Source organism: Corythoichthys intestinalis, chromosome 12 (genome assembly GCF_030265065.1).
Source record: "Corythoichthys intestinalis isolate RoL2023-P3 chromosome 12, ASM3026506v1, whole genome shotgun sequence".
Taxonomy (NCBI): domain Eukaryota; kingdom Metazoa; phylum Chordata; class Actinopteri; order Syngnathiformes; family Syngnathidae; genus Corythoichthys; species Corythoichthys intestinalis.
The window spans coordinates 6295052-6321036 of NC_080406.1; the positions used below are offsets into that span (position 1 = coordinate 6295052).

General features: G+C 40.2%; 1 protein-coding gene across 2 annotated transcripts in view; it reads left to right on the forward strand.

Moving 5' to 3' along the window:
- Positions 1–25985, forward strand: part of si:dkey-100n23.5 — a 244013-nt gene that overhangs the window by 108415 nt on the left and 109613 nt on the right. For both annotated transcript variants that reach the window (XM_057853479.1, XM_057853481.1), the window contains one exon: positions 14050–14097. In XM_057853479.1, coding sequence (XP_057709462.1) covers positions 14050–14097 — 48 coding nt within the window. The remainder of the gene's footprint in view (positions 1–14049; positions 14098–25985) is intronic.

Here is a 25985-nt window from a genome sequence, read left to right on the forward strand (position 1 = left end):
CTTCATTAACAATCAAAATGAGGTCTAACTGTAACTGTAGTCTTGAAAGAAATCCGAATACGGAAAAACATTGCAATGAAATAATGCAAACTGGTTAAACTAAAAAGAGTAGCTGAGATCTGTCATGACAGAACATCACTTCAATGATATCTGGCGCCATCTAGCGTCGTGAATGGGTATTATGTCTAGAGCGCGAATACAAGACGACCCCCATTTTTTCAGTCTTATTTCAATGCAAAAACACCATCTTATATTGGGGCCAATACGGTAATTACAGCACATACACACAAAAAAATGGTTTTACGCATGCATTAGGCCAGTGCTTCTCAATTATTTTCTGTTATGCCCACCCCAAGGAATATGTAAATGTTTCGTGCCCCCCCCAAACTCTCTTCCGCCACTGTAAATAGTATCATTTGTCTATAATATTACTATTATAAGTACGCCTCTGCCTAACATTGTGTCTTTTTTTTCTACGAAAGAAAAAAAGAGTAACATAGATCAACTTATAAAGTATAACTTTATTTTCATTGTTTTGTTTGTAAAAGAAAAGACTTAACGCGCATCAATTTGTCTGAATTTAAAAAAAAAAAAAAAAAAAAGTCACATCCAAACTGTAAAAATACACTCAAGGTACATTTTCACCATTTGGTACTGATAAATAAAATTTAATAAAATCAATAAATAATAACAAATTCAAATTGATTAGAAACATTAACTCATGAGGACAATATGCCAAAAAATTTGTCCGAAAAGACAAAACCGAATAGAAAAAAAAGTGTCTTTGGACAGAAGGACAGTTTTTATTTTCACTTCTCACAGTATCACCTCCTTTGCAATTGTGTGGGGTTATTTTGCACTGAGCATGCTAACAGTGCTCACTGGTTTACTGATATAACAATGACAAAGCGGGACGACTGTTGGCAATATTCGGCACGTTTTCGCTGAAAAACAATCAAGCGGCTTATCAATGAGATTGAGGTCTAATGTCTTTAAGTGGCGTCTTAATTGATTTGGCTTCCAGCTGTCCGCTATAATCATTTTTAGACACAGTAAACAGTGGTCTTTCCTCATCTCCCACTGTATTAAAAGTCAAAGCCAAAAGGCAAACGGCCCAAAAAAAACGCATGCTCTGCGGCCTAGGGAGAACCGTAGGTGACGATCCCAAGCCAAAAGTGGCACTTCTCGGGCGGACACGTGCGAACCGGAGAACACAGTGGGTCGCTGCGTGAGTCCGGCCGGAAAACGGCTTTCGAAAACGGCGCACAGCTCTTCATGTCTCTTTTCTGCAGCAGGGCCGAAAACCAAAAGTGGTTTTTGCATGTGGCATTTTTTTTTGCCATGTGGCATTTGTTTTGCCATGTGGCAATTTTTTTTTGCCACATGGCAAAACATTTTTGCCACTTGGCAAAAAAAAAAAAAAAAAAGCCACATGGCAAAACATTTTTGCCACATGGCAAAAACCACTTTTGGTTCTCGCTGTCTCTCCTTTTCTGTGTGCTCTTGCATAGTTCAAAATTACTGCGCGCACTCTGAAAATGATAGCGCCACTGCCACCCACTGAGTGGATGTGCAAGTACACTTTATTCTAGTACGGCAACAAAAAAAAACAACAAAAAAAAGCATGTTCCCTGAGGTCACCTCCGCCACCCCTGACATCGCTCTGCGCCCCCCTGGGGGGGTGCGCCCCACTATTTGAGAAGTACTGCATTAGGCTATTGCATTACACCTACTATCACAAGGCAAACATGAGAAATTGATTTTCATTCAAAATTGTATTTTTCAATGAGTCGCAAAATAACAGTGAACAAAATCAGCAGTAACCCCCAACCTCTATCTCGTATTTTTTAATTTTCCCTCTTTTCTTAAAATCTAAATCGGGGTTTCCCCTAAGATTTTTTTGAAGCTGTGGTGGTGGGTTGCATCGGAGTAGGACAACTCTCACCATGTCGCGCCACGGCGAAATTGCATCATATCATGACAAATGAGATTTTTTTTTTTGCACATTTTTTTTCCCCCAAGAAGAACCATAACAAAGATCTATTTGAAATATTTCATTACCCAGGCTAATGACGTAGCGCTCAGCTACGATAAATGTGCGTAAAATGCATAGCTGATTACAGCTACATTACTCTACGTAATAATACGACTTTTTTCCCGTAGCAATAGTACGACTTACATCTCGTAGTTCTTTTTTTTCCTTTTATTTGGCCCCAATGTGTACTACATTACAACAACAATAATAGTCCTTCTGTTGACGGAACCATTTCAAGCAGTAGGGGGAAATTCTAATAGCCGTGTAGAGAGTTTTACTAGTTTCGTTGAGGAGGTGAATAGTTTTTTGTTGTTCGTGAACTAAATTTCCAGAGAAACGCACATCTAGGTAACATTTAGCTTAGCAAGGAGAGGTATGAGAGTCATTTTTCGAGTGTATGGCACTCAGTCTTCCCAGCCTGATACAGGTCTACAATTTTGTCCCTGGTGTCCTTCAACAGCTCTTTGGTCTTGGTCATAGTGGAGTTTGGAGTGTGACTGACTGAGTTTGTGGACAGGTGTCTTTTATACCGATAATGAGTTAAAACAGGTGCCATTAATACAAGTTACAAGTGGAGCCTCGTTAGACCTTGTTAGACCTCGTTAGAAGTTAGAACTCTTTGAAAGCCAGAAATCTTGCTTGTTTGTAGGTGACCAAATACTTATTTTCCACTCTAATTTGGAAATAAATTCTTTAAAAATCAAACAATGTGATTTTCTGTTTTTTTTCCACATTTTGTCTCTCATGGTTGAGGTTTACCCATGTTGACAATTACAGGCCTCTCTAAACTTTTCAAGTAGGAGAACCTGCACAATTGGTGGTTGACTAACTACTTATTTGCCCCACTGTATGGCAAAAGGGGTTTTGGCATATGGCCGTCTTTTTTGGAATATGGCAAAATGGCTTTCGGTATAGGGCTGGGTTTTTTTGTTTGTTTTTGGGCATATGGCATTTTTTGGGCTATGGCCAAATGGCTTTTGGCCTATGGCAGTTTTTTTGGCAAATGCAAAATGACTTTTGGCATATGGCAGTTTTTTGGGGCGTTTCGCAAAATGGCTTTTGGCATAAGACATATGGCAAAATAGCTTTTGGCACATGGCTTTTTTTTTTTTTTTTAATATGGCAAAATGGCCTTTGGCAAATGGATTTTTTTTTTTTTTTTTTTTTTTTTTTTTGCATAAGGCAAAATGGCTTTGGGCACATGGCAATTTTTCCTTTGGCATATGGCATTTTTTCCAGGCCATACATGTCCATGCCATTGACGGCCATGCACGTCCAAATTTCCCATTCATTTTCAATGGTAACGGTAAGGTCAAAATGGTATGGTCAAAAATCACAACTACACATTTTTCTGCCATTGAAAATGAATGGGAAATTTGGACGTGCATAGCTGTCAATCACATGAACGTGCATGTCCTGCAAAAAATGCCATATGCCTCGTGCATAGCTGTCAATCACATGAACGTGCATGTCCTGCAAAAAATGCCATATGCCTTAGACAAAACTGCCATTTGCCCAAAGCCATTTTACCTTATACCAAAAAAAGTGCTATACGCCAAAAGCCATTTTGGTATATACCAAATACCACTTTTCGTTCTCGGCCCTGCTGCAAAGTTGTGAACTAACATTCTGCATTGTAGTCCTAGTATAATTATTTAACGTTAAGACATGCTAAAATTGAGCTAGCATGGTGTGCTAGCGTCACGGGTTAAGTCGCTAGTCATCGTGCAGATTTCGCAGGAAGCTAATGAAGTCTCTGTCATAGCCACGTGGCACGTAAAAAAAGCTATCACCTGTCTCGCCCTTTGGTATCTCTAACCCTTCATTTTTTTCCCCGCCGTCGCACTTTTCCCGTCTCGCTTCACCTGTCTCGCCCTTCACTCCGCCGTTTTGCATCCTCTATCACATTTATGAAGAGCTGCGCCTTTATCTCCCCCTCCGCTGCAGGCTGTCTCACTTGAAAGAATCTCAAAAAGCTTTGAAAGCGGGGAAGGTAGGTGGCGCCTCGCTCGACGGAGAGACAAGAAGCCAGCGGGGGAGGGAGAGAGATGAGGCGGTGACGGCGCGGGCTGGACCGAGACGTTTTCACATAGCGAGGGAGCGAGATTGCAGGAGATAATTACCGCGTAGCTCATTAGTCTTCCTCGCCTGTGTCGACGCCGTGGCTTTAAAGAAATAAACACTGAAGGGCTCGGTGCAGCTTGAGAGCTAAATTGAATGTAATTTATGATTCCTCCGTCTCTGTGTTCCTCAGCCATGTCCAAACTAAAAGCCTTTGAGATTTGTTTTTTGCCGTTAATTTATCTCGTTTGACCTCTACGATGCGTAGCCGCTCGCTCATCCATCCATTTTCAGGCAGCCGGTGGGTATATCCTCACTCGCGGAAGCTTAGTACGCGTCGTGCTAATGATGTGTGCTAGCATCGTTGACGCACGCCACGGACAAATGCGTGAGCCGACCATCGTTAGCTTTGCGAGGTGACATTTTAACGTCGCTAACTCGAACTGAATCGTCCTGTATTCAGAAACAAATTTACAGGTCACTCCCTGTTGAATTTAGGGCATTTACGGGTTACTTCCTGTTGATTTTGTGTCACTTCCTATTCCTTTGGGGACATTTTTTAGTCACTTCCTTTTCAGTAACCCTAAAATCAACGGAAAGTGACTTGTCAAAGCCTCAAAATCGACAGTGAGTGCCCCAGAAATGCCCTAAAATCAACACAAAGTGACCTGTAAGTCCCCTAGAATTAACAAGAAAGCAGCAGGGCTGAGAACGGAAAGTGGTATTTGGCATATGGCAAAATAGTTTTTGGCATATGGCATTTTTTTGGCATATGGCAAAATGATCTTTGGCATATGGCAGGATTATTGGGGCATAAGGCAAAATTGCTTCGGGCACATGGTAGTTTTTTCTTTGGCTTGTGGCATTTTGCAGGCCTTGCACGTTCATGCCATTGACGGCCATGTACGTCCAAATTTCCCATTCATTTTCAATGGCAGAAAAACATTTGATTGTGATTTTTGACCAGACACTTACCATTACCATTGAAAATGAATCGGAAATTTGGATGTGCATAGCCGTCAATGATATGAACGTGCATGGCCTGCAAAAAATGCCATATGCCCAAAAAAAAAAAAAAAAAAAAACTGCCGTGTGCCCAAAGGCCATTTTGCCATAGGCAAAAAAAAATGCCATATGCCAAAAGTCATTTTGCCATATGCCAAAGAAATGCCATTTCAAAAAGCCATTTTGCCATAAACCAGAAAAACTGTCATATGCCAAAAGCCATTTTGCCATATGCCCAAAAAACTGCCATATACCAAATGCCACTTTTCCACATGCCAAAAAATGCCAGATAGCAAAAGCTGTTTTACCATATATACCCAAAAAAGGCCATTTGCCAAAGGAAAAAACTGTCATATGCCCAAAGCCATTTTGCCTTATGCCAAAAAAAAAAAAAAATACTGTCATATACCAAAAAGTCATTTTGCCATATGCCCAAAAAACTGCCAGATACCAAAACCCATTATGCCAAAGGAAAATCTGCCGTGTGCCCAGAGCCGTTTTGCCTTATGCCCAAAAAAATACTGCCATATGCCAAAGGCCATTTGCCAAAAGAATACCATATGCCAAAAGTCATTTTGCCATATGCCAAAGAAATGCCATATGTCAAAAGCCATTTTGCCATAAACCAGAAAAATTGTCATATGCCAAAAGCCATTTTGCCGAATGCAAAAAAAATCCATATGCCAAAAGTCACTTTGCCATATGCCAAAAAAAAAACCTGCCAAATGCCAAAAGCCACTTTGCCATATGCCCAAAAAACTACCATATACCAAAAGCCATTTTTCAATATGCCAAATAACTGCCAGATACTGGAAGCCATTTTGCCATATATATCCAAAAAAGGCCATTTGCCAAAGGAAAAAACTGCCATGTGCCCAAAGCCATTTTGCCTTGTGCCAAAAAATACTGGTATATGCCAAAGGCCATTTTACCATTTGCCAAAAAATATGCCATATGCCAGGTTATTTTACCACATTAACTCGTTGCCCGGAGTTGGCTGCCAGTGACAGGCGTAGACGTCCAATCCATTTTAAGTGGGAGGCGGCGAATGTCGCCGCCATCCCTCCCACTTCAAACAGATTTGACGTCTACAAGTGATAAACTCACAGCATAAGGATGAAGATAGCTTGTTTTCCTGTTCATTAGTTGTTTAGTAGAATATCCTAGAATGATTTCGTGACCCATGTGAGAATTTTCAGACATTTTCCCATGAGAACGTGGAAGCTGCTACGTGAAATTCTTGTAAAGGTAGCACTTTAATCCGCCCCGCAGTTTTAAAGCCGCTCAAACCGTGGGCCGAAATGGTCGCGGGAGCCATTATCAGGCCCGACAGGGTGGTCCTATAGTGCGGTTGAAGTGTTTACGGATGTGATTTGTCCGTGCCCGTTCCTTCCCTCCATCACATCTCGACACTTAATCTGCCGATGTGCTCGCCTTGCCGCGGCGTAGCTTAAGAGAAATTGCGGCAAAGGTCATGCGGGCGCGTCGGAGACTTGGCGGCGGCGTTTCTTGATTCTGATGGATAGCGGTGCGGACGGCGGGGGGGGAGTGGGGGGCGCCCTGAGAACACGCCCTGGCCACACTCGCATTTGCGATGACGGCGAAGGTGCTTAGAAACCATGGCAACATGGAGTTAATAAATAGCTGAACGGAGGCGCTCTTTTGTGTCACGCTGCCCCCCCACCATCAAAGATTTGCCTTTGATGTCTTGTGTTACATAAAACTTGTGACTTCCTCCTGCCAACTTTGGATGTGGTTATTAATGGCTTGGACATGCATGGCCTGCAAAAAATGCCGTATGCCAAAAAAACTGCCACATGCCAAAAGTCATTTTGCCAAATGCCAAAAACTGCTGCATGCCAAGTCATTTTGCCATATGCCACAAAAAAATGCCATATACCAAAAGTCATTTTGCCATATGCCACAAAAAATCCATATGCCAAAAGCCATTTTTCCATATACCAGAAAAACTGCCGTATGCCAAAAGCTATTTTGCCATATGCCACAAAAAATACGATATGCTAAAAGCCATTTTTCCATATGCCACAAAAATGCCATATGCCAAAAGTCATTTTGCCAAATGCCAAAAACTGCTGCATGCCAAGTCATTTTGCCATATGCCACAAAAAATGCCATATGCCAGAAGACATTTTGCCATATGCCACAAAAAAATGCCATATACCAAAAGTCATTTTGCCATATGCCACAAAAAATCCATATGGCAAAAGCCATTTTTCCATATACCAGAAAAACTGCCGTATGCCAAAAGCCATTTTGCCATATGCGACAAAAAATGCAATATGCTAAAAGCCATTTTTCCATATGCCACAAAAATGCTATATACCAAAAGTCATTATGCCATATGCCACAAAAAATGCCTAATGCCAAAAGCCATTTTGCCATACGCCAAAAGCCATTTTGCCAAATGCCCAAAAAAAATGCCATATCTCAAAAGCCATTTCGCCATATGCCAAAAAACCTGCCATGTGCTGAAAGCCTTTTTGCCATATGCCAAAAGCCCTTTTGCCATATACCAGAAAAACTGCCATATGCCAAAATCCATTTTGCCAAATGCCAAAAAACTGCCATGTGTCAAAAGTAATTTTGCCTTATGCCACAAAAAATGCCGTTTACCAAAAGCCATTTTGACATATACCAGAAAAACTGACATTTTCCAAAAGTCATTATGCCATATGCCACAAAAAATGCCTAATGCCAAAAGCCATTTTGCCATATGCCAAGCCATTTCGCCATATGCCAAAAAACCTGCCATGTGCTGAAAGCCTTTTTGCCATATGCCAGAAGCCCTTTTGCCATATACCAGAAAAACTGCCATATGCCAAAATCCATTTTGCCAAATGCCAAAAAACTGCAATGTGTCAAAAGTAATTTTGCCGTATGCCACAAAAAATGCCGTTTACCAAAAGCCATTTTGACATATACCAGAAAAACTGCCATTTTCCAAAAGTCATTTTGCCATATGTCACAAAAAATGCCAAAAGTCATTTTTCCATATGCCACAAAAAATGCCATATACCAAAAGTTATTTTGCCATATGCCACAAAAAATGCCATATTCCAAAAGCCATTTTGCCATACGCCAAAAGCCATTTTGCCAAATGCCTAAAAACTGCCATATGACAAGTCATTTTGCCATCTGCCTAAAAACTGCCATATGCCAATCATTTTACCATATGCCACAAAAAAATACCATATGCCAAAAGCCATTTTGCCATATGCAAAAATAACGGCTATGTGCTCAAAGCCTTTTTGCCATATGCCAAAAGCCCTTTTGCCATATACCAGAAAACTGCCATATGCCAAAACTAATTTTGCCAAAAACGGGCATTTGCCAAAAGTCATTTTGCCATATGCCACAAAAAATGCCATATGCCAAAAGCCATTTTGCTATATACCAGAAAAACTGCCATTTGCCAAAAGCCATTTTGGCATACGTCACAAAAATGCTGTATGCCGAAAGCCATTTTGCCATATGCCTAAAGCCATTTTGCCATATACCAGTAAAACTGCCATATGCCAAAAGCCATTTTGCCATAAGCCACAAAAAAATGCCAAAAGTCATTTTTTTCCATATGCCACAAAAAAATACCATATACCAAAAGTATATGTGCCATATGCCACAAAAAAATGCTATATGCCAAAAGCCATTTTGCCATACGCCAAAAGCCATTTTGCCAAATGCCAAAAAAACTGCCATATGACAAGTCATTTTGCCATATGCCTAAAAACTGTCATATGCCAAAAGTCATTTTGCCATATGCCACAAAAAACTGCCATGCGCTCAAAGCCTTTTTGCCATATGCCAAAAGCCCTTTTGCCATATACCAGAAAAACTGCCATATGCCAAAACCCATTTTGCCAAATGCCATTTTGCCATATACCAGAAAAACTGCCATATGCCAAAAGTCATTTTGCCATATACCAGAAAAACTGCCGTTTGCCAAAAGACATTTTGCCATATGTCACAAAAAATGCCATCCGCCAAAAGCCATTTTGCCATTTGCCAAAAAACTGCCATATACCAAAGGCCATTTTTACAAATGCCAAAAAAACCTGCCATGTGCTAAAAGCCTTTTTGCCATATGCCATATGCCAAAAGACATTCTGCCATATACCAAAAAAACTGCCATATACAAAAGCCATTTTGCCATATGCCAAAAAATGCTTGCCATGTGCTCAAAGCCTTCTTGCCAAATGTCAAATACCACTTTTCGTCTACGCTGTCTCTCCAAGGAAGACTCAACTCATTGCCTGCCATTGACAACGATCGGCGTTCAATTAATTTAAACTGGGAGGAATAGCTGCCTTTTCTGGGCATTTACCGGTCACTTCCTGGTCATTTTAGGGCATTTACAGGTGACGGTAACACTTTGACAGTGGTGTCATGAGATGTCATAATAATTTTGACATGACACTGTAATGAGCATTAATGAATGCTCATGACATATATCATTCAGTGTCATCTGGCAAATTATGTTACTTTTGAATGGATGTGAAAGACACAACCTGGGCATAAATGGAGTTAGTGACAAAATTTTCTCTTTTGCGTCACGCTGCCCCCCACCCCCACCAACAAAGACTTTCCTCTGATGTCTTGTGTTACATAAAACTTGTGACTTCCTGCCGCCAACGCCACCTCCAGCCTACCATTACGAATCCCGCTCGTGTGTTCGGGCGTGCACGTGCGTGTGTTGACATTTCCCTGCATTCCCCCCAGAGAGGAGACAAAAGGGAAAGTATTCCCATATTCTCTTCGGAGGAAGCCGTCTGTCGTGTTTGCTCCAAATTTTTCCCCCCCTCCTCACTCGCTTTAATACGTCTTCAAAGATTCCCTTTTTCCTGGTGTCACGGCGTGAGCGCGGATGCTGATCATTTCCTACTTCATGTCTGGATGCCGGCAGGGTGGGAAGTGCTCCCATCCGTCCTATTCATGAATGGTTTAATATAGGGATGGCAAATATGCAGCCCGTGGGCCAAAAGCGGCCCACCAGGGGGTCCAATCCGGCCCGCGGGTTTGTACTTGTAATTGATTCACAGTGTTGTCACAGGTTACTTGAAAAGTAATTTTTTTTTTGCTGTCTCAACACAAGAATGACAACAGAAAAAATGTCTTAAATGTAATTGACTTTCCGATATTGGAATTTAAAGCAACACTTAGTAACTTTTCAACCTTTATAAAATATTTTCATAACATTTGTGATGTCGACTGAACACTAGTTGAATGACACCTCTTTTACTGTGTGTACACATATATACATATTTATATATATATATATATATAAGTGTATGTATATATATATATAAGTGTATGTATATATATAAATATCAAGTATCAAATACTTGTTCTCCCCACTATATATATATATATATATATATATATATATATATACAGTACTGTGCAAAAGTTTTAGGCAGGACACCTGCCTTTTAATCGAGTGAATTACAGCTTAAAAATTAATTAATCTTAATTAATCACAATTAATCGCAATTCAAACCATCTATAAAATATGCCATATTTTTCTGTAAATTATTGTTGGAATGGAAAGATGAGACACAAGATGGATATATACATTCAACATACGGTACATAAGGACTATTTTGTTTATTATAGCAATAAATCAACAAGATGGCATTACCATTATTAACATTCTGTTAAAGCAATCCATGGATAGAAAGATAAATTTTAGTACAAGTTATAGAAATTTTATATTCAATTCAATTCAATTCAATTTTATTTGTATAGCCCACAATCACAACAGAGGTCTCAAAGGGCTTTACAGAGGCAATATGATACACAATTAGAAATGAAGCAACAAAGATGAATAGATACAGTTCAAGTCCTGGGTATCCATATTAAAACCCCTCTTCATGTTTCAAAAAATAAACTAGTAGCCCGCCATTGTTGATGTCAATAATTACTTACACAATGCTCATGGGTGCTGAAGCCTATAAAATCAGTCGCACCCACGCGCCAGCAGAGGGCGGCAAAACTCAGAAAAACACAGTAAAAACACAGAAAAACAAATACAGCCTTCACTGTGCTGGCTGTCATTTTAATTTGTTTGAGCAGGGCATTTGTGCGTTAATTGCGTCAAATATTTTAACGGGATTAATTTAAAAAATTAATTACCGCTCGTTAACGCGATAATTTTGACAGCCCTAGTATATATATATATATATATATATATTACTAGTCCTTTTCAAAAAATTAGCATATAGTGATAAAGTTAATTATTTTCTGTAATGTAGTGATAAACACTAGACTTTTATATATTTTAGATTCATTACACACAAATGAAGTAGTTCAAGCCTTTTATTGTTTTAATATCGATGATTTTGGCAAAAAAGTCAAGAAAAAACAAAAATCCCTATCCAAAAAAATTGACATATTTCGTCCGACCAATACAAAAAAAGTCAACTTTAATTAAGTATATCAGCTATACTTGGTAGGGAATCCTTTTGCAGAATTGACTGTTTCAATGCGGCGTGGCATGGAAGCAATCAGCCTGTGCCATAGCAACCTTAAGCTCATCCACAGTGTTGGGTGTGGTGTCGCTCAACTTCCTCGTCACAATATCCCAGATTCTCTATGGGGTTCAGGTCAGGAGAGTTGGCAGGCCAATTGAGCACAGTAATGCCATGGTCAGTAAACCATTTACAAGTGGTTTTGGCACTGTGAGCATGTGCCAGGTCGTGCTGAAAAATGAAATCTTCATCTCCATAAATCTTTTCAGCAGATGGAAGCATGAAGTGCTCCAAAATCTCCTGATAGATAGCTGCATTGACCCTGGCTTTGATAAAACACAGTAGACCAACACCAGCAGCTTACATGGCACCCCAGACCATCACTGACTGTGGGTACTTGACACTGGACTTCAGGCATTTTGGCATTTCCTTCTCCCCATTCTTCCTCCAAACTCTGGAACCTTGATTTCCGAATGACATGCAAAATTTGCTTTCATCTGAAAAAAGTACTTTGGACCACTGAGCAACAGACCCGTGCTGCTTCTCTGTAGCCCAGGTCAGGCGCTTCTGCCGCTGTTTCAGGTTCAAAAGTGGCTTGACCCGGGGAATGCGGCACCTGTAGCCCATTTCCAGCACACACCTGTGCACGGTGGCTCTGGATGTTTCTACTCCAGACTCAGTCCACTGTTTCTGCAGGTCCCCCAAGGTCTGGAATCGGCCCTTCTCCACAATCTTTCTCAGGGTGCGGCCACCTCTTCTGGTTGTGCAGCGTTTCCTGCCACACTTTTTCCTTCCCACTGAGGTGCCTTGATACAGCACTCTGGGAACAGCCTATTCGCTCAGAAATTTCTTTCCGTGTCTTAGCCTCTTGCTCGAGGGTGTCAATGATGGCCTTCTGGACAGCAGTCAGGTCGGCAGTCTTGCCCTAGATTGCGGTTTTGAATAATGAACCAGGCTGGGAGTTTTTGAAAGCCTCAGGAATCTTTCACAAGGGTTTTGAGTTAATTCGTTGATTCTGAGGATTAGGTTAGTAGCTTCTTTAGAGTACCTTTTCATGGTTTGCAAATTTTTTGAGATAGGGTTTTTTGTTTTTCTTGACTTTTTTCTTGCCAAAATCATCAATATTAAAACAATAAAAGGCTTGAACTACTTCAGTTGTGTGTAATGAATCTAAAATATATGAAAGTCTGAGGTTAATCAGTACATTACAGAAAATAATGAACTTTATCACTAGAGATTTGCCGATCGATCGGGTCCGATCACGTCATTTTCAAAGTATCGAAATTGGCAAAAAAATATCGGACATGCCTTTTTTTAATATATATATATATTTTTAATTAAATCGTTTTCTAATTGTATTTAACGTTACAGACATAATATGTTACACTCATCCAGAGTCTTTAGTTTAGGCTTAAGGTAGGGTTATCAAATTTATCCCGTTAACGGCGGTAATTAATTTAAAAAAAAAAAAGTATCACGTTAAAATATTTAACGCAATTAACGCATGTGGTGCACGACCCACTCACGCATTGTCGCGTTCAATCTGTAATGGCGCCATTTTACCAATATACAGAGCTAAAAGGCAGCGTAAAATGAGTAGAGTGAATTTTGGCAGCCTTTGGAGCCTTTTTTAAATTGGCTAAAGCCTTGCAATCCCTCTCCCTACGATTAGAAATATCGTGGGAAGCAATGTGGCGAAGAAAGGTAGTAATTGATCTTTTTCTTAACACCCTATGTTATTTCCCAACGCAGAGAAGATATATCAATAGGTACCACTACGCACAGTCATGGTTGCACTTCCCATCCTGCATTTGGGCAGAACAGTTAAATAGCTACAGTATCATTAACTGAAAGCTCAACAAATACACTAGATGGCAATATTTAGTCACAATATACAAAGTCACATTTATCCTTTAGGAACTACAAGTCTTTCTATCCGTGGATCCCTCTCACAGAAAGAATGTTAATAATGTTAATGCAGTCTTGAGGATTTATTGTCATAATAAACAAATACAGTACTTATGTACTGTATGTTAAATGTATATATTCGTCTGAGTTTTATTCATTTTTTCTTAATGCATTGCCAAAATGTATATGATCGGGAAAAATTATCGGGAATGATTGGAATTGAATTGGGAGCAAAAAAAAAGCAATCGGATCGGGAAATATCGGGATCCGCAGATACTCAAGCTAAAACGATCGGGATCGGATCGGGAGCAAAAAAATATGATCGGAAAAACCCTATTTATCACAATATGCTATTTTTTTAGAATGACCTGTATTAGTGCTTTACAATACAGTATATCTTTTATTTTCTGATTGTTCAGAAAAAAAATTTGCCCTGTCGCTGTTCTGTATTAGCGCTATTAAAGTTAACCCGTCAATCTTCCACCTTCGTAGGTTGATCCATTTTTGTGTTGGACCGTTGAAATAAAACCTCCATTTTGTTTCCTCCCTGCACAGATGCAATCGTGGCTGGGAACGTTCAACCCGGAGCGAGAGAGACGGAAGGTAATGAATGACCTGTTTGACCGCCACTTCCCCCCTCCGACACACACAAACGCACTGACATTGCGCACACGCAGCGAACGTGAGGACCAGAGCGTGCGCGGGATTAGCTCCTGCAGTCACGCTGTGCCGGTTTCAAAAAACAGCAGGGAGCGATTTGACCTCTTGACTCGCCTACCGAGCCGGCGCTTTTGCATGTACAGTATATAAATGCGGACGTGCGCATAAACGCGCGTTTAAAACGGAGGTTGTCGGGGCTGTGCTTTGACCTCAGCGAAAAAGAATAACTCCTTAACAACCTTTTACTGTGCCTGTAAAAGCCAGCATTTGCCTGTCAATTTTCTGCGCCGCCATTATGTATAATCGGCACTGACACGCCATGAAAGGAAGAACGGAACCGCATTTCACGCTGCCTGTAAAAGTCAGGACTTTCACCCACCTACAGTGGGGCAAATAAGTATTTAGTCAACCACCAATTGTGCAAGTTCTCCTACTTGAAAAGATTAGAGAGGCTTGTAATTGTCAACATGGGTAAACTTCAACCATGAGAGACAGAATGTGGGTAAAAAAAACTGAAAATCACATTGTTTGATTTTATAAGAATTTATTTTCAAATTGAAATGGAAAATATTTGGTCACCTACAAACAAGCAAGATTTCTGGCTGTCAAAGAGGTCTAACTTCTTCTAACGAAGTCTAACGAGGCTCCAATCGATACCTGTATTAATGGCACCTGTTTTCACTCATTATCGGCATAAAAGACACCTGTCCGCAACTTCAGTCAGTCACACTCCAAACTCCACTATGGTCAAGACCAAAGAGCTGTCGAAGGACACCAGAGACAAAATTGTAGACCTGCACCAGGCTTTGAAGACTGAATCTGCAATAGGTAAAACACTTGGTGTAAAGAAATCAACTGTGGGAGCAATTATTAGAAAATGGAAGACATACAAGACCACTGATAATCTCCCTCGATCTAGGGCTCCATGCAAGATCTCACCCCGTGGCGTCAAAATGATAACAAGAACGGTGAGCAAAAATCCCAGAACCACAGTGAATGACCTTCAGAGAGCTGGAACCACAGTAACACAATGCGCCCCCAGGGACTCAAATCCTGCTGAAGCCAGTACACGTCCAGGCCCGTCTGCGGTTCGCTAGAGAGCATTTGGATGATCCAGAAGAGGACTGGGAGAATGTGTTATGGTCAGATGAAACCAAAATAGAACTTTTTGGTATAAAACACAGGTTTTCGTGTTTGGAGGAGAAAGATTACTGAATTGCATCCGAAGAGCACCATACCCACTGTGAAGCATGGGGGTGGAAATATCATGCTTTGGGGCTGTTTTTCTGCAAAGGGACCAGGACGACTGATCTGTGTAAAGGAAAGAATTAATGGGGCTTTGTTTCGAGAGATTTTGAGTGAAAATCTCCTTCCATCAGCAAGGGCATTGAAGATGAGATGTGGTTGGGTCTTTCAGCATGACAATGATCCCAAACGCACAGCCAGGGCAACAAAGGAGTGTCTTCGTAAGAAGCATTTCAAGGTCCTGGAGTGGCCTAGCCAGTCTCCAGATCTCAACCCCATAGAAAATCTGTGGAGGGAGTTGAAAGTCCGTGTTGCCCAACGACAGCCCCAAAATATCACTGCTCTAGAGGACATCAGCATGGAGGAATGGGCCAAAATACTAGCAACAGTGTGTGAAAAGCTTGTGAAGAGTTACAGAAAACGTTTGGCCTCCGTTATTGCCAACAAAAGGTACATAACAAAGTATTGAGATTAAGTATTTGGTAAATACCAGAAGTTCTTTTCCACCATGATTTGCAAATAAATTCTTTAAAAATCAAACAATGGGATTTTCTCTTTTTTTTCCACATTCTGTCTCATGGTTGAGGTTTACCCATGTTGGACAAATACAAGCCTCTCTAATCTTTTCAAGTAGGAGAACTTGCACAATTGGTGGTTGACTAAATACTCATTTGCCCACTGTACGTCATCACTTGAAATGAATATCTCAAGCCCCCCATTCACTGCAAAATGGACCCGACGGGGTGCCATTCGTTTCTGCTTCGTTTGCGCTAGTTGTTGAGACACCTCTCTGTTATTGAGAAAGTTGGTACGCTCCATCAACTTAGGGAGTTAGGATACGGAAAGTTCTGCGAGTGATGTCACCTCTCGCAATTAAAACCTCAATAACAATAGCAACGCAAACAGAAATTTTTACAGCACAAACGAACTGCACCATTGTATTTCCGCTCCGCCGTAGATGGGTGGGGGCTGCATGACGTCATCACTTCAAACTAAAAGCATTATATCTACAAAACCGTTGCAGCACAGACCAGCACAAACAATCGACACCATTTTTCGCCATTTTTCATCAAAATGGGGGGTTGTTTGACCTATAAAATTCTAAATACCTCAAAAACAATAGCAGCATAAACGAGACTTTTTACAGCACAAACGTAGCGCAAATGATTACGATGACATAATTTTTTATATACATTCACAAAGGTCTTTCTCCTTATTTCTGTTTCACTGTTTTGCAAAAAGCGCCATCTGTCTGAGATATCATAAAGCAGGTGTTCATCTCTTTTATTCTTTGTTAGCCCCCTTTCTCACTTTTTTTTTTGGTATGTAAATACCCAAAACTGAATTTTTCAGCTTTGCATGGTGCCACTAGAGTTTGTCAGGGCGCTTCTCTGACCTTCCAGAAATAGCATTGCAAGCGTCATGTAAAGGATTCACTCTTGACAACCTTTTACGGCGCCTGTAAAAGGCAACATTTGTCAATTTTCCGTGCCGCTATTATACATAAACGGCGCTGACACGGAATGGGGGAAAGAATTCAGACCATTTTTCAACTTCTGAGGTTGTGCAGGAGCTGTAAGCTAACCACATGTCGCACTGCATGTAAAAGTCCGCATTTTCCTTATTTATTCACCAACACAAAATGGCGGGGTTAAGTCGACCCACATTTTTATTAGTTATCCAGACGATATAACAGAAACCCATTTTTCAATGCCAGCATTTTCCCACTTATTTATTTTTGAGTTTTGCCATTCTGTATGAGCTACACCTAACAAAGGCAATTGTTGCTAAAAGCATTTTAAAATGATATCGGATAATATCGACATGTTTTGCGTTATTGGTTTTGGGCTAGAATGCATGTTCTTTTCCAAGAAAACTTCTGCCTTTGTACAAGTCTTGGTCTCAGCCTAGCACTGCAGTTATGCTTGTTGACCATTAGATGTCTCCAAACTAAGATGTTAGGGATTGGTTATGTCAGCAGACCATTTGCATTCATGGTGAAAAAATTAAATGAACCATAAAAGATGGGAAAATAATGAATTATAAACTCATTACATATAACTACTGCGTTACCAGAAAGAAATAGTCAATAAGAAAACTTGAAAAGTAATAGAATACGGAAAAAAAGCCCAGCAAAATCCATCTGGGAATTGTCACAGCATTAGCGTGTCCTATGATTGCCTGCCTTTATTTGTTATGCTTTGGTCGGCCCCTAGTGGCTCTTTGGGGTAAGTACTGTATACGGGATTGAATTGCGAATGAGTCCTTTTTTTCAATGATAGACATTTTGGCTCATTTCAATGTATAATTATCATATGGAACATTTATTTGCAAAATTTGAGTTGAAATTTTTCCTCTTCATTTTCAGAATTTTTATTTATTTGGAAAAGCTTGAAGTTGTTACATTTATCATTAGTAAAGCACCCAGTGGTGGGGTATCACAATACAATTAGCCATTGCACATTAAGTGCACGACCGCATGTTTTATATCGGAATCGGATTTTCGGAGTTGGACAATACCGGGTTATCGGTTAAAAAGTCATTATCGGACAACTCCCGTTGAAGCATTTCTTATTCTTTTAAACTGAATGGCATGTCTAAAGATGACATTGTTTTTCAACGTGTTAATGGATTTGATTGGATCGATTCGTAACCAATAGATGTATGGATCCAGATTGATGTTCCTAATACCACAGAATACTTACATCTCTGTAGAAGAAATAATTCAATAAACACACTACTTGGCGGCATGTAAGCGCTCCTTGATATTTTAGTGAGAGATATGACAAGATACCTAAAAGGTGATACAGTATATTGTGATACTTGGTAGCCCAAAATGTGCTCATTTTACATGCTCGAAACCTCACCAAAATTTGCAGATCCATGTGGCTTGGCTTAAATTTAGATAATTTTGTGACCTTGTGAAAAACCTTTACAAAATGTCTTAACATCGGCCGCTTGAATTTTTAAAATAGGCCTCTCCTGTTAGGTTTTTTCAACGTAGAGCGATGAAAACTGGGGACTTGTAACCTTGTGGAAAAATTGCACCAAAAAGTCTCTTGGACCCATATCCCAAAGCCAACAGGAAATTAGGTATTTTGGATTGAATGTGAAATTATTTTAGATTTACATGGTGCAAATTTCAGACATTGGCACCTCGGGAGTTTGTTGTATCCTCCTCAAAATTGGGGAGACTGTTCATGAGACATATGAGATCTAATCAAATTGGTGAGTTTTCATTCACAGGCCTGACGTGGGTGCGGTGTGAAAGTTGGCCTTTTTTCCCCATTGGCAACACGCCAAATTCAGTAAAGGACCAATGACTCCCCGATCCAAGGTTCAGGACTGCGGGCATGCATGAGGGGTATCCCAGCCTGAACACGACTGCATTGAAATATGGAAGAGCTCTTTTTTACGAGACACGCTCCTCCTCCAAGGGAAAAAAAATCAATTGACCTCAAACTTGCATCAGGGCAGCCTTAAGACATGTGTTCAGGTGCCTGATGAAAAATATTGAGGTTTCGTTGAAGCAGAGGGCTCCAAACAGGAAACTAAAAAGGACCATCGCCATTTGGTCTCACCACAAATTTTGAACAGTCAGATATAACCTGGCAGATATACAACATATCTGAACCAAACTTCCTGTGCTTGATTAAAGTCTCACCCTGAAGGGTCCTGTCCATTTGCATCAACCCAACAGCGTCAAAGAGAGGCAACAGAAAGTCACTCATTTTATTTTACTTACAGTATACACGCCCAGTTCCATGCAGGTTGGTCAGTGCAGTTACAAGACGTTTTGTAATACTACATTTTAAGGCCCATGTCTACATGTCTCTGTTGCCATGACGACCCTTTGACTGCACTTAAAAGGAAGTAGATTTCTTCAGGGACTTAGGCGTGAAATTTGGCACACTTGGTCGAAATGGCCCAATTAGAAGATTCATTTTGGTTTTGTATAAGGCCGTGGATGCTCAGTAGCGCCTCCTTTTTTTGTAGGATTCTCTTAAATGGGTTTCTTTTTTCACCTAGGTGTGTGAGTATATTTCTCATCAAAGGATACACACACAAAAAACAGATTCCACACCATTAAGAGGAAGAGAAGTTTAGAGCACGTTAGTTTCTCTTCAGATGATGAGAGGGGAATGATCGCCACCATCCTGAGTTGTGTGCTGTCGATTTACAGGGTGCACATTTCAGATATTGCCGCCTAGGGACTTGGTTGCAACCTCCTCAAAATTGGTGAGACTCTTCATGAGACATGAGATCAAAAGTTATCAAAATGCTGAGTTTTCATTCACAAGCCTGACTTGGGAGGGGCGTGAAGGTTGGCCTTTTTTGACAACATGACATATTCAGTAAATGACTAATAACTCCCTAATCCAAGGTTTAGTTTTTTTTTTCATATCTGGCATGTATAAGAGGTATCCCAACCTGAACCAGACTGCATTGAAATATTGAAGTGCCCTTTTTTTACGAGACAGGCTCCTCCTCCAAGGGGAAAAAAATAAATTGACCTCAAACCTGCATAGGGGGAGCCTTAAGACATGTTCAGGTGCCTGATGAAAATATTGAGGTTTCGTGGAAGCAGAAGGGTCCAAACAGGAAACTAAAAATGACCATCACCATTTTGTCTCACCACAAATTTTGAACAGTCATAACTCGGCAGATATACAACATATCTGCACTAAACTTCCCGTGCTTGATGAAAGTCTCACCCTGAAGGGTCCTGTCCATTTGCATCAACCCGACAGCGCAAACAAGTGTTTACCGAAAGTCACTCATTTTACTTACATACGTCCAGTTCCTTTCAGGTTGGTCGGTGTAGTTACTAGACCTTTTGTAATACTACATTTTAAGGCCCATGTTAACATGTCTCTGTCTGTTGCCATGACAAACTTAGATTGCAATTAAAAGGAAGTAGATTTCTTCAGGGACTGAGGCAGGAAATTTGGCACACTTGGTCAAATTGGCCCAATTAGAAGAAGCATTTTGGTTTTGAATAAGGGCGTGGCTGCACAGATCAGTAGCGCCTCCTTTTTTGTGACTCTCTTCAATCGGGTTTTTTTCACCTAGGTGTGTGAATATATTTCTCATCGAAGGATACACAAAAACACACAGGTTCCACACAAAAAAAAGCAAGTTTCGAGCACGTTAGTTTGTCTTGAGATGAAGAGAGGGGTAACAATCTGCCACCACCCTGAGCTGCTTACCGTCTGTGTTGCGCCAAACTGCAGGGGCGGGTTCAGTCCTGCTTGCAGGCCTATGTCATTTTTTGTTTTGCAGACAAAACCTCACAACAACCGTTGTACAATATTGTATTTTTCCGTCAAGAAATCAAATTTGTATACAAATTGACATCTTCAAAAACTCCACTTGACGTTATTTCCCTAGGGGGGAACGTTCATTGTCAATGACCTGACAAATAATCTCGCAATGGATTACGTCGGACCGTCGAAGCTCCAGTGTCGGCTAATTATCATCACATCTCTTCCAGCCTCTTAACGTAATCAGGCCCCCATTATTAAAATGTTAACGCCTACGCTAACCGCCTCGCACAGTTAGCGCCACACATGCCTGTCGGCCTCCTCCCTCATTTCTCTTGAACGGCTGCACCCTCCAGGCCTGCCAGCGGGCTTGAGGTGCGGAGGGCACGTTAGGGTTAAGGTTATGTAAATGCTGCCCCTAAGTGGCAGTTGTAATTACTGCACGCTGAACTAGCGTAACCCTGCCGCATGTGTGTCAATGTGTGTCAACAACACACACGCCTGGGCAGAGTGCAAATAAGTCGGCGGTGTTTTTTTGTCTCTTAAACCGCTACCTCCCCCTCTTCGGCAAACACACACATACACACACAACCCACCCCCCCCCTTATCCTCTGCTTTCTCATTTTTTTCCCTTCCCCCCTCGCTCTTTTCCCTCCTCCTCTGTCACTCTTGTACGCGCAACCCGGCATGAATAAACCAGCGCGCCAGGTTCATGCGCATGAATATTGATGAGAATTTATGCACGCGCTGCGACGCTTTAAAACAACAACAACAGCCTCGCCGATTGCGCTGGCCAAGACGGCGGGCCCCTCGTGTGTGCGCGCGTGTGTGTACTAGGGGTGTGACAAAATATCCAAATGGTGATATATCGGTTTTCGATATGTTCCTGGGAAGAATCGATATATCGTTTTTAAAAGGTGTCCCTGTTTAAGGAAGAAAAAACAACCAACAGGTTGCTACTAATATCTTTCATGAGAATAGTGTCTGTATGAGCTCACTGTATGCCATTGACAGCAATAGACGTCCAATCCATTTTGACTGGGAGCGTCAAAGATAGACATGTAGACTAGAGCTGAAACGAATACTCGAGTAACTCGAGTTTAAAAACTGATCCGAGTAATTTTATTCACCTCGAGGAATCGTTTAATTTTGCCAGCTCTAAGCATCCCGTTTTGCCCGGACTACTTTTAATGCGGGACAACGCGCTGACATCACGTGCGTAGAGGAAGAAGCAATAAAAGATAAAAAAAGACTTACCGCAGCTGACAGCCGCTACAAACTACGCCGACGTTGCTAAAAACTACGTCCGCATGATGCTAGTTTGGTAGCAGGTAGTGTCCGATGCGTCTCATAGATATCGCATGCATTTAGGACTAGATGCGAAATGACAGACTCGGCCGCGTCTGGGCAGCGTTAGTAAACAGCCGCCATCTTTAAGCAGTAAACTTCTCATCGCTAATAAATATAACGTTACTGTCACATGCTCACCTAACGTTAGCCCTTCGGAGGGCTAGGTTTCTATTGATTATGACTAGGGTTGTTGCGATCATGTTTTTTTTTGCTCCCGATCCGATCCTGATCGTTTTAGTTAGAGTATCTGCCAATCCCGATATTTCCCGATCCGATTGCTTTTTTTTTTTGCTCCCGATTCAATTCCAATCATTCACGATAATTTTTCCCGATCATATACATTTTGGCAATGCATTAAGAAAAAAATGAATAAAACTCGGACGAATATATACATTCAACATACAATACATAAGTACTGTATTTTTTTATGATGACAATAAATCCTCAAGATGGCATTTACATTATTAACATTCTTTCTGTGAGAGGGATCCACGGATAGAAAGACTTGTGACTTTGTATAATGTGACTAAATATTGCCATCTAGTGTATTTGTTGAGCTTTCAGTCAATGATACTGTAGCCATGCCCAAATGCATGATGGGAAGTGGAACCATGCATGTGCGTAGTGCTACCAATTGATATATCTTCTCTGCGTTGGGAAATAATATAAGGTGTTAAGAAAAAGATCATTTGCTACCTTGCTTCCCCACATTGCTTCCCATGATATTTCTAATCATAGGTAGAGGGATTGTAAGGCTTTAGCCAATTAAAAAAAGGCTCCAAAGGCTGCCAAAATTCACTCTACTCATTTTACACTGCCTTTTAGCTCTTTATATAGGTAAAACGGCGCCATTACAGATTGAGCGCGACAATGCGTGGGTTGGTCGTGCAGCACATGCATTAATTGCGTTAAATATTTTAACGTGATACATTTTTTAAAAAACACCGCCGTTATCGGGATAAATTTGATAACCCTACCTTAAACCTAAACTAAAGACTCTGGATGAGTGTAACATATTATGTTTGTAATGTTAAATACAATTAGAAAACGAGTTAATTTAAATATATAGATATATATTAAAAAAAAGGCATGGCCGATATTTTTTTGCCAATTCCGATACTTTGAAAATGACGTGATCGGGACATCTCTAATTATGACCACTGTCGATGCGTGGCTAACGTGTCTTACATACAGGCTTTATTTAATCAGTAAAAACAGCGCTGTAGAGTGATGAGGGTGTAAAATTAAAACATAATAAATCTAACTGTCAGTTTTAGCTCAGTAGTCATTGCTGAATAAATGTGCTCTAATACAGCAGGTATCATACATTTATTTTGAACACTGCAAAAACTCAAAATCCTACTAGTACTTACAGTTTAGACTAACTTAAAACTTCACTTAAAAATAGCTTGACACAAATGGAAACTAAATTGAAACACGTGGGAAAAACACGTAGCTTTCAAGTGATGTGTGTTATCAAGCGTAATTACAATTTTAGGTTAGAATTTTTTTTTTAAAATATATATAAATATATATATATATATATATAAGGTCTAGAAGTAGAGATGTCCCGATCACGTCATTTTCAAAGTATCGGAATCGGCAAAAAAAATATCGGCCATGCCTTTTTTTAATATCTATATATTTTTTTTCATTAAATGGTTTTCTAATTGTATTTAACGTTACAGACATAATATGTTACACTCATCCAGAGTCTTTAGTTTAGGCTTAAGATAGGGTTATCAAATTTATCCCAATAACGGCGGTAATTAATTTTTAAAAAAATTTTAAAATGTATCACGTTAAAATATTTAACGCAGTTAATGCATGCGCTGCACGACCCACTCATGCATTGTCGCGCTCAATCTGTAATGCGCCGTTTTTCCTATATAGAGAGATAAAAGGCAGTGTAAAATGAGTAGAGTGAATTTAGGCAGCCTTTGGAGCCTTATTTTAATTGGCTAAAGCCTTACAATCCCTCTCCCTACGATTAGAAATATCATGGGAAGCAATGTGGGGAAGCAAGGTAACAATTGATCTTTTTCTTAGCACCTTATGTTATTTCCCAACGCAGAGAAAATATATCAATTGGTAGCACTACGCACAGTCATGGTTGCTAAAGGCGTGTTACATCCACCCATCATGCATTTGGGCATGGCTACAGTATCATTTACTGAAAGCTCAACAAATACACTAGATGGCAATATTTAGTCACAATATACAAGGTCACAAGTCTTTCTATCCATGGATCCCTCTCACAGAAAGAATGTTAATGTAAAGCCATCTTGAGGATTTATTGTCGTAATAAACAAATACAGGACTTATGTACTGTATGTTGAATGTATATATTTGTTCAAGTTTTATTCTTTTTTTTAATGCATTGCAAAAATGTATATGATCGGGAAAAATGATCGGGAATGATTGGAATTCAATCGGGAGCAAAAAAAAAAGCTATCTGATCGGGAAATATCGTGATCAGCAGATACTCAAACTAAAACAATCGGGATTGGATCAGGAGCAAAAAAACCTGATCGGAACAACCCTATCTAGAAGTTTTTTGAGTGCAAGCAGTGAATTTTTTTTTTTCTAGTCACATCTTAGATGCAATTGTTGGCTGTTTTCAACAATGTACATCGAAAATAAAGACATTGATCGACTGAAAATGGTTCAATATTGGATTAAATGTCTTTTTTTCTCATGAATAATTGCTCTTTACCTTAAAAAAAATGTTTGATCCGATTACTCGATTAATCGATAGAATTTTCAGTCGATTACTCGATTACTAAAATATTCGATAGCTGCAGCCCTAGTGTAGACGTCTAGTGCCGTTAATGGTACTAAAACAGCATTCACAGTGAGACTTCACGGTTTTGAGGGCATTTATAGGTCATTTCCTGTTCATTTCCAGTTCGTTTATTTGGTGACATCCGTCCCAAACGGATTGGACGTCTATGGCGGTCAGTGGCAACCAATGAGTTTTATTTTGGGGGCATTTCAAGTCATTTGGCGTTGATTTTTAGTCACTTCCTGTTGATTTTGGGCATTTCTGGGTCACTTCCTGTTCTGAAACCCAAAATAAACAGGAACATTACCCATAAGTGACCCACAATCAACAAGAAGTGACAGAAAAATAAGCAGCAAATGGCCTGAAACGTCCCACAAATTAAACTCATTGGTTGCCATTGACCGCCATAGACGTCCAGTCTAGTGCTGCAACGATTAATCGATTAACTCAAGTAATCCGGTTAGAAAAAGCTTCGAATCAAATTTCTCCTGCTTCGAATATTCCTTTAAATATAGAGGCATTGTAATGGTTTGTTTTAAAAGTGTTTGCATTTAGTTTAATTGATTTGGGTAGATAGACTGCTGGCCAAAAGTATTGGCACCCCTAAATTCTGTCAGATAATGCTCAATTTCTTCCAGAAAGTGATTGCAATCACAAATGCTTTGGTAGTAATATCTTCATTTATTTAGCTTGCAATGAAAAAACACAACAGAATGAAAAAAAAATGGAATCATTTTACACAAAACTCCAAAAATGGACCGGACAAAAGTATTGGCACCTTTTGAAATATCATGTGATGCTTCTCAAATTTGCGTAACTAACAGCACCTGTGACTTACCTGTGGTACATAGCAGGTTGTGGTAATAACTAAATCAGACTTTCAGCCAGTTAAAATGGATTAAAGTTGACTCAACCTCTGTCACGTGCCCTTGTGTGTACCACATTGAGCATGGAGAAAAGAAAGAAGACCAAAGAAATGTCTGAGGACTTAAGACGCAAAATTGTGAGGAAGCATGGGCAATCTCAAGGCTACAAGTCCATCTCCAAAGACCGGAATATTCCTGTGTTTACCATGTGCAGCGTCATCAATAAGTGTAAAGCCCGTGGCACTGTGGCTAACCTCCCTAGATGTGGACGGAAAAGAAAAAATTACGAAAGATTTCAACGAAAGATTGTGCGGCTGGTGG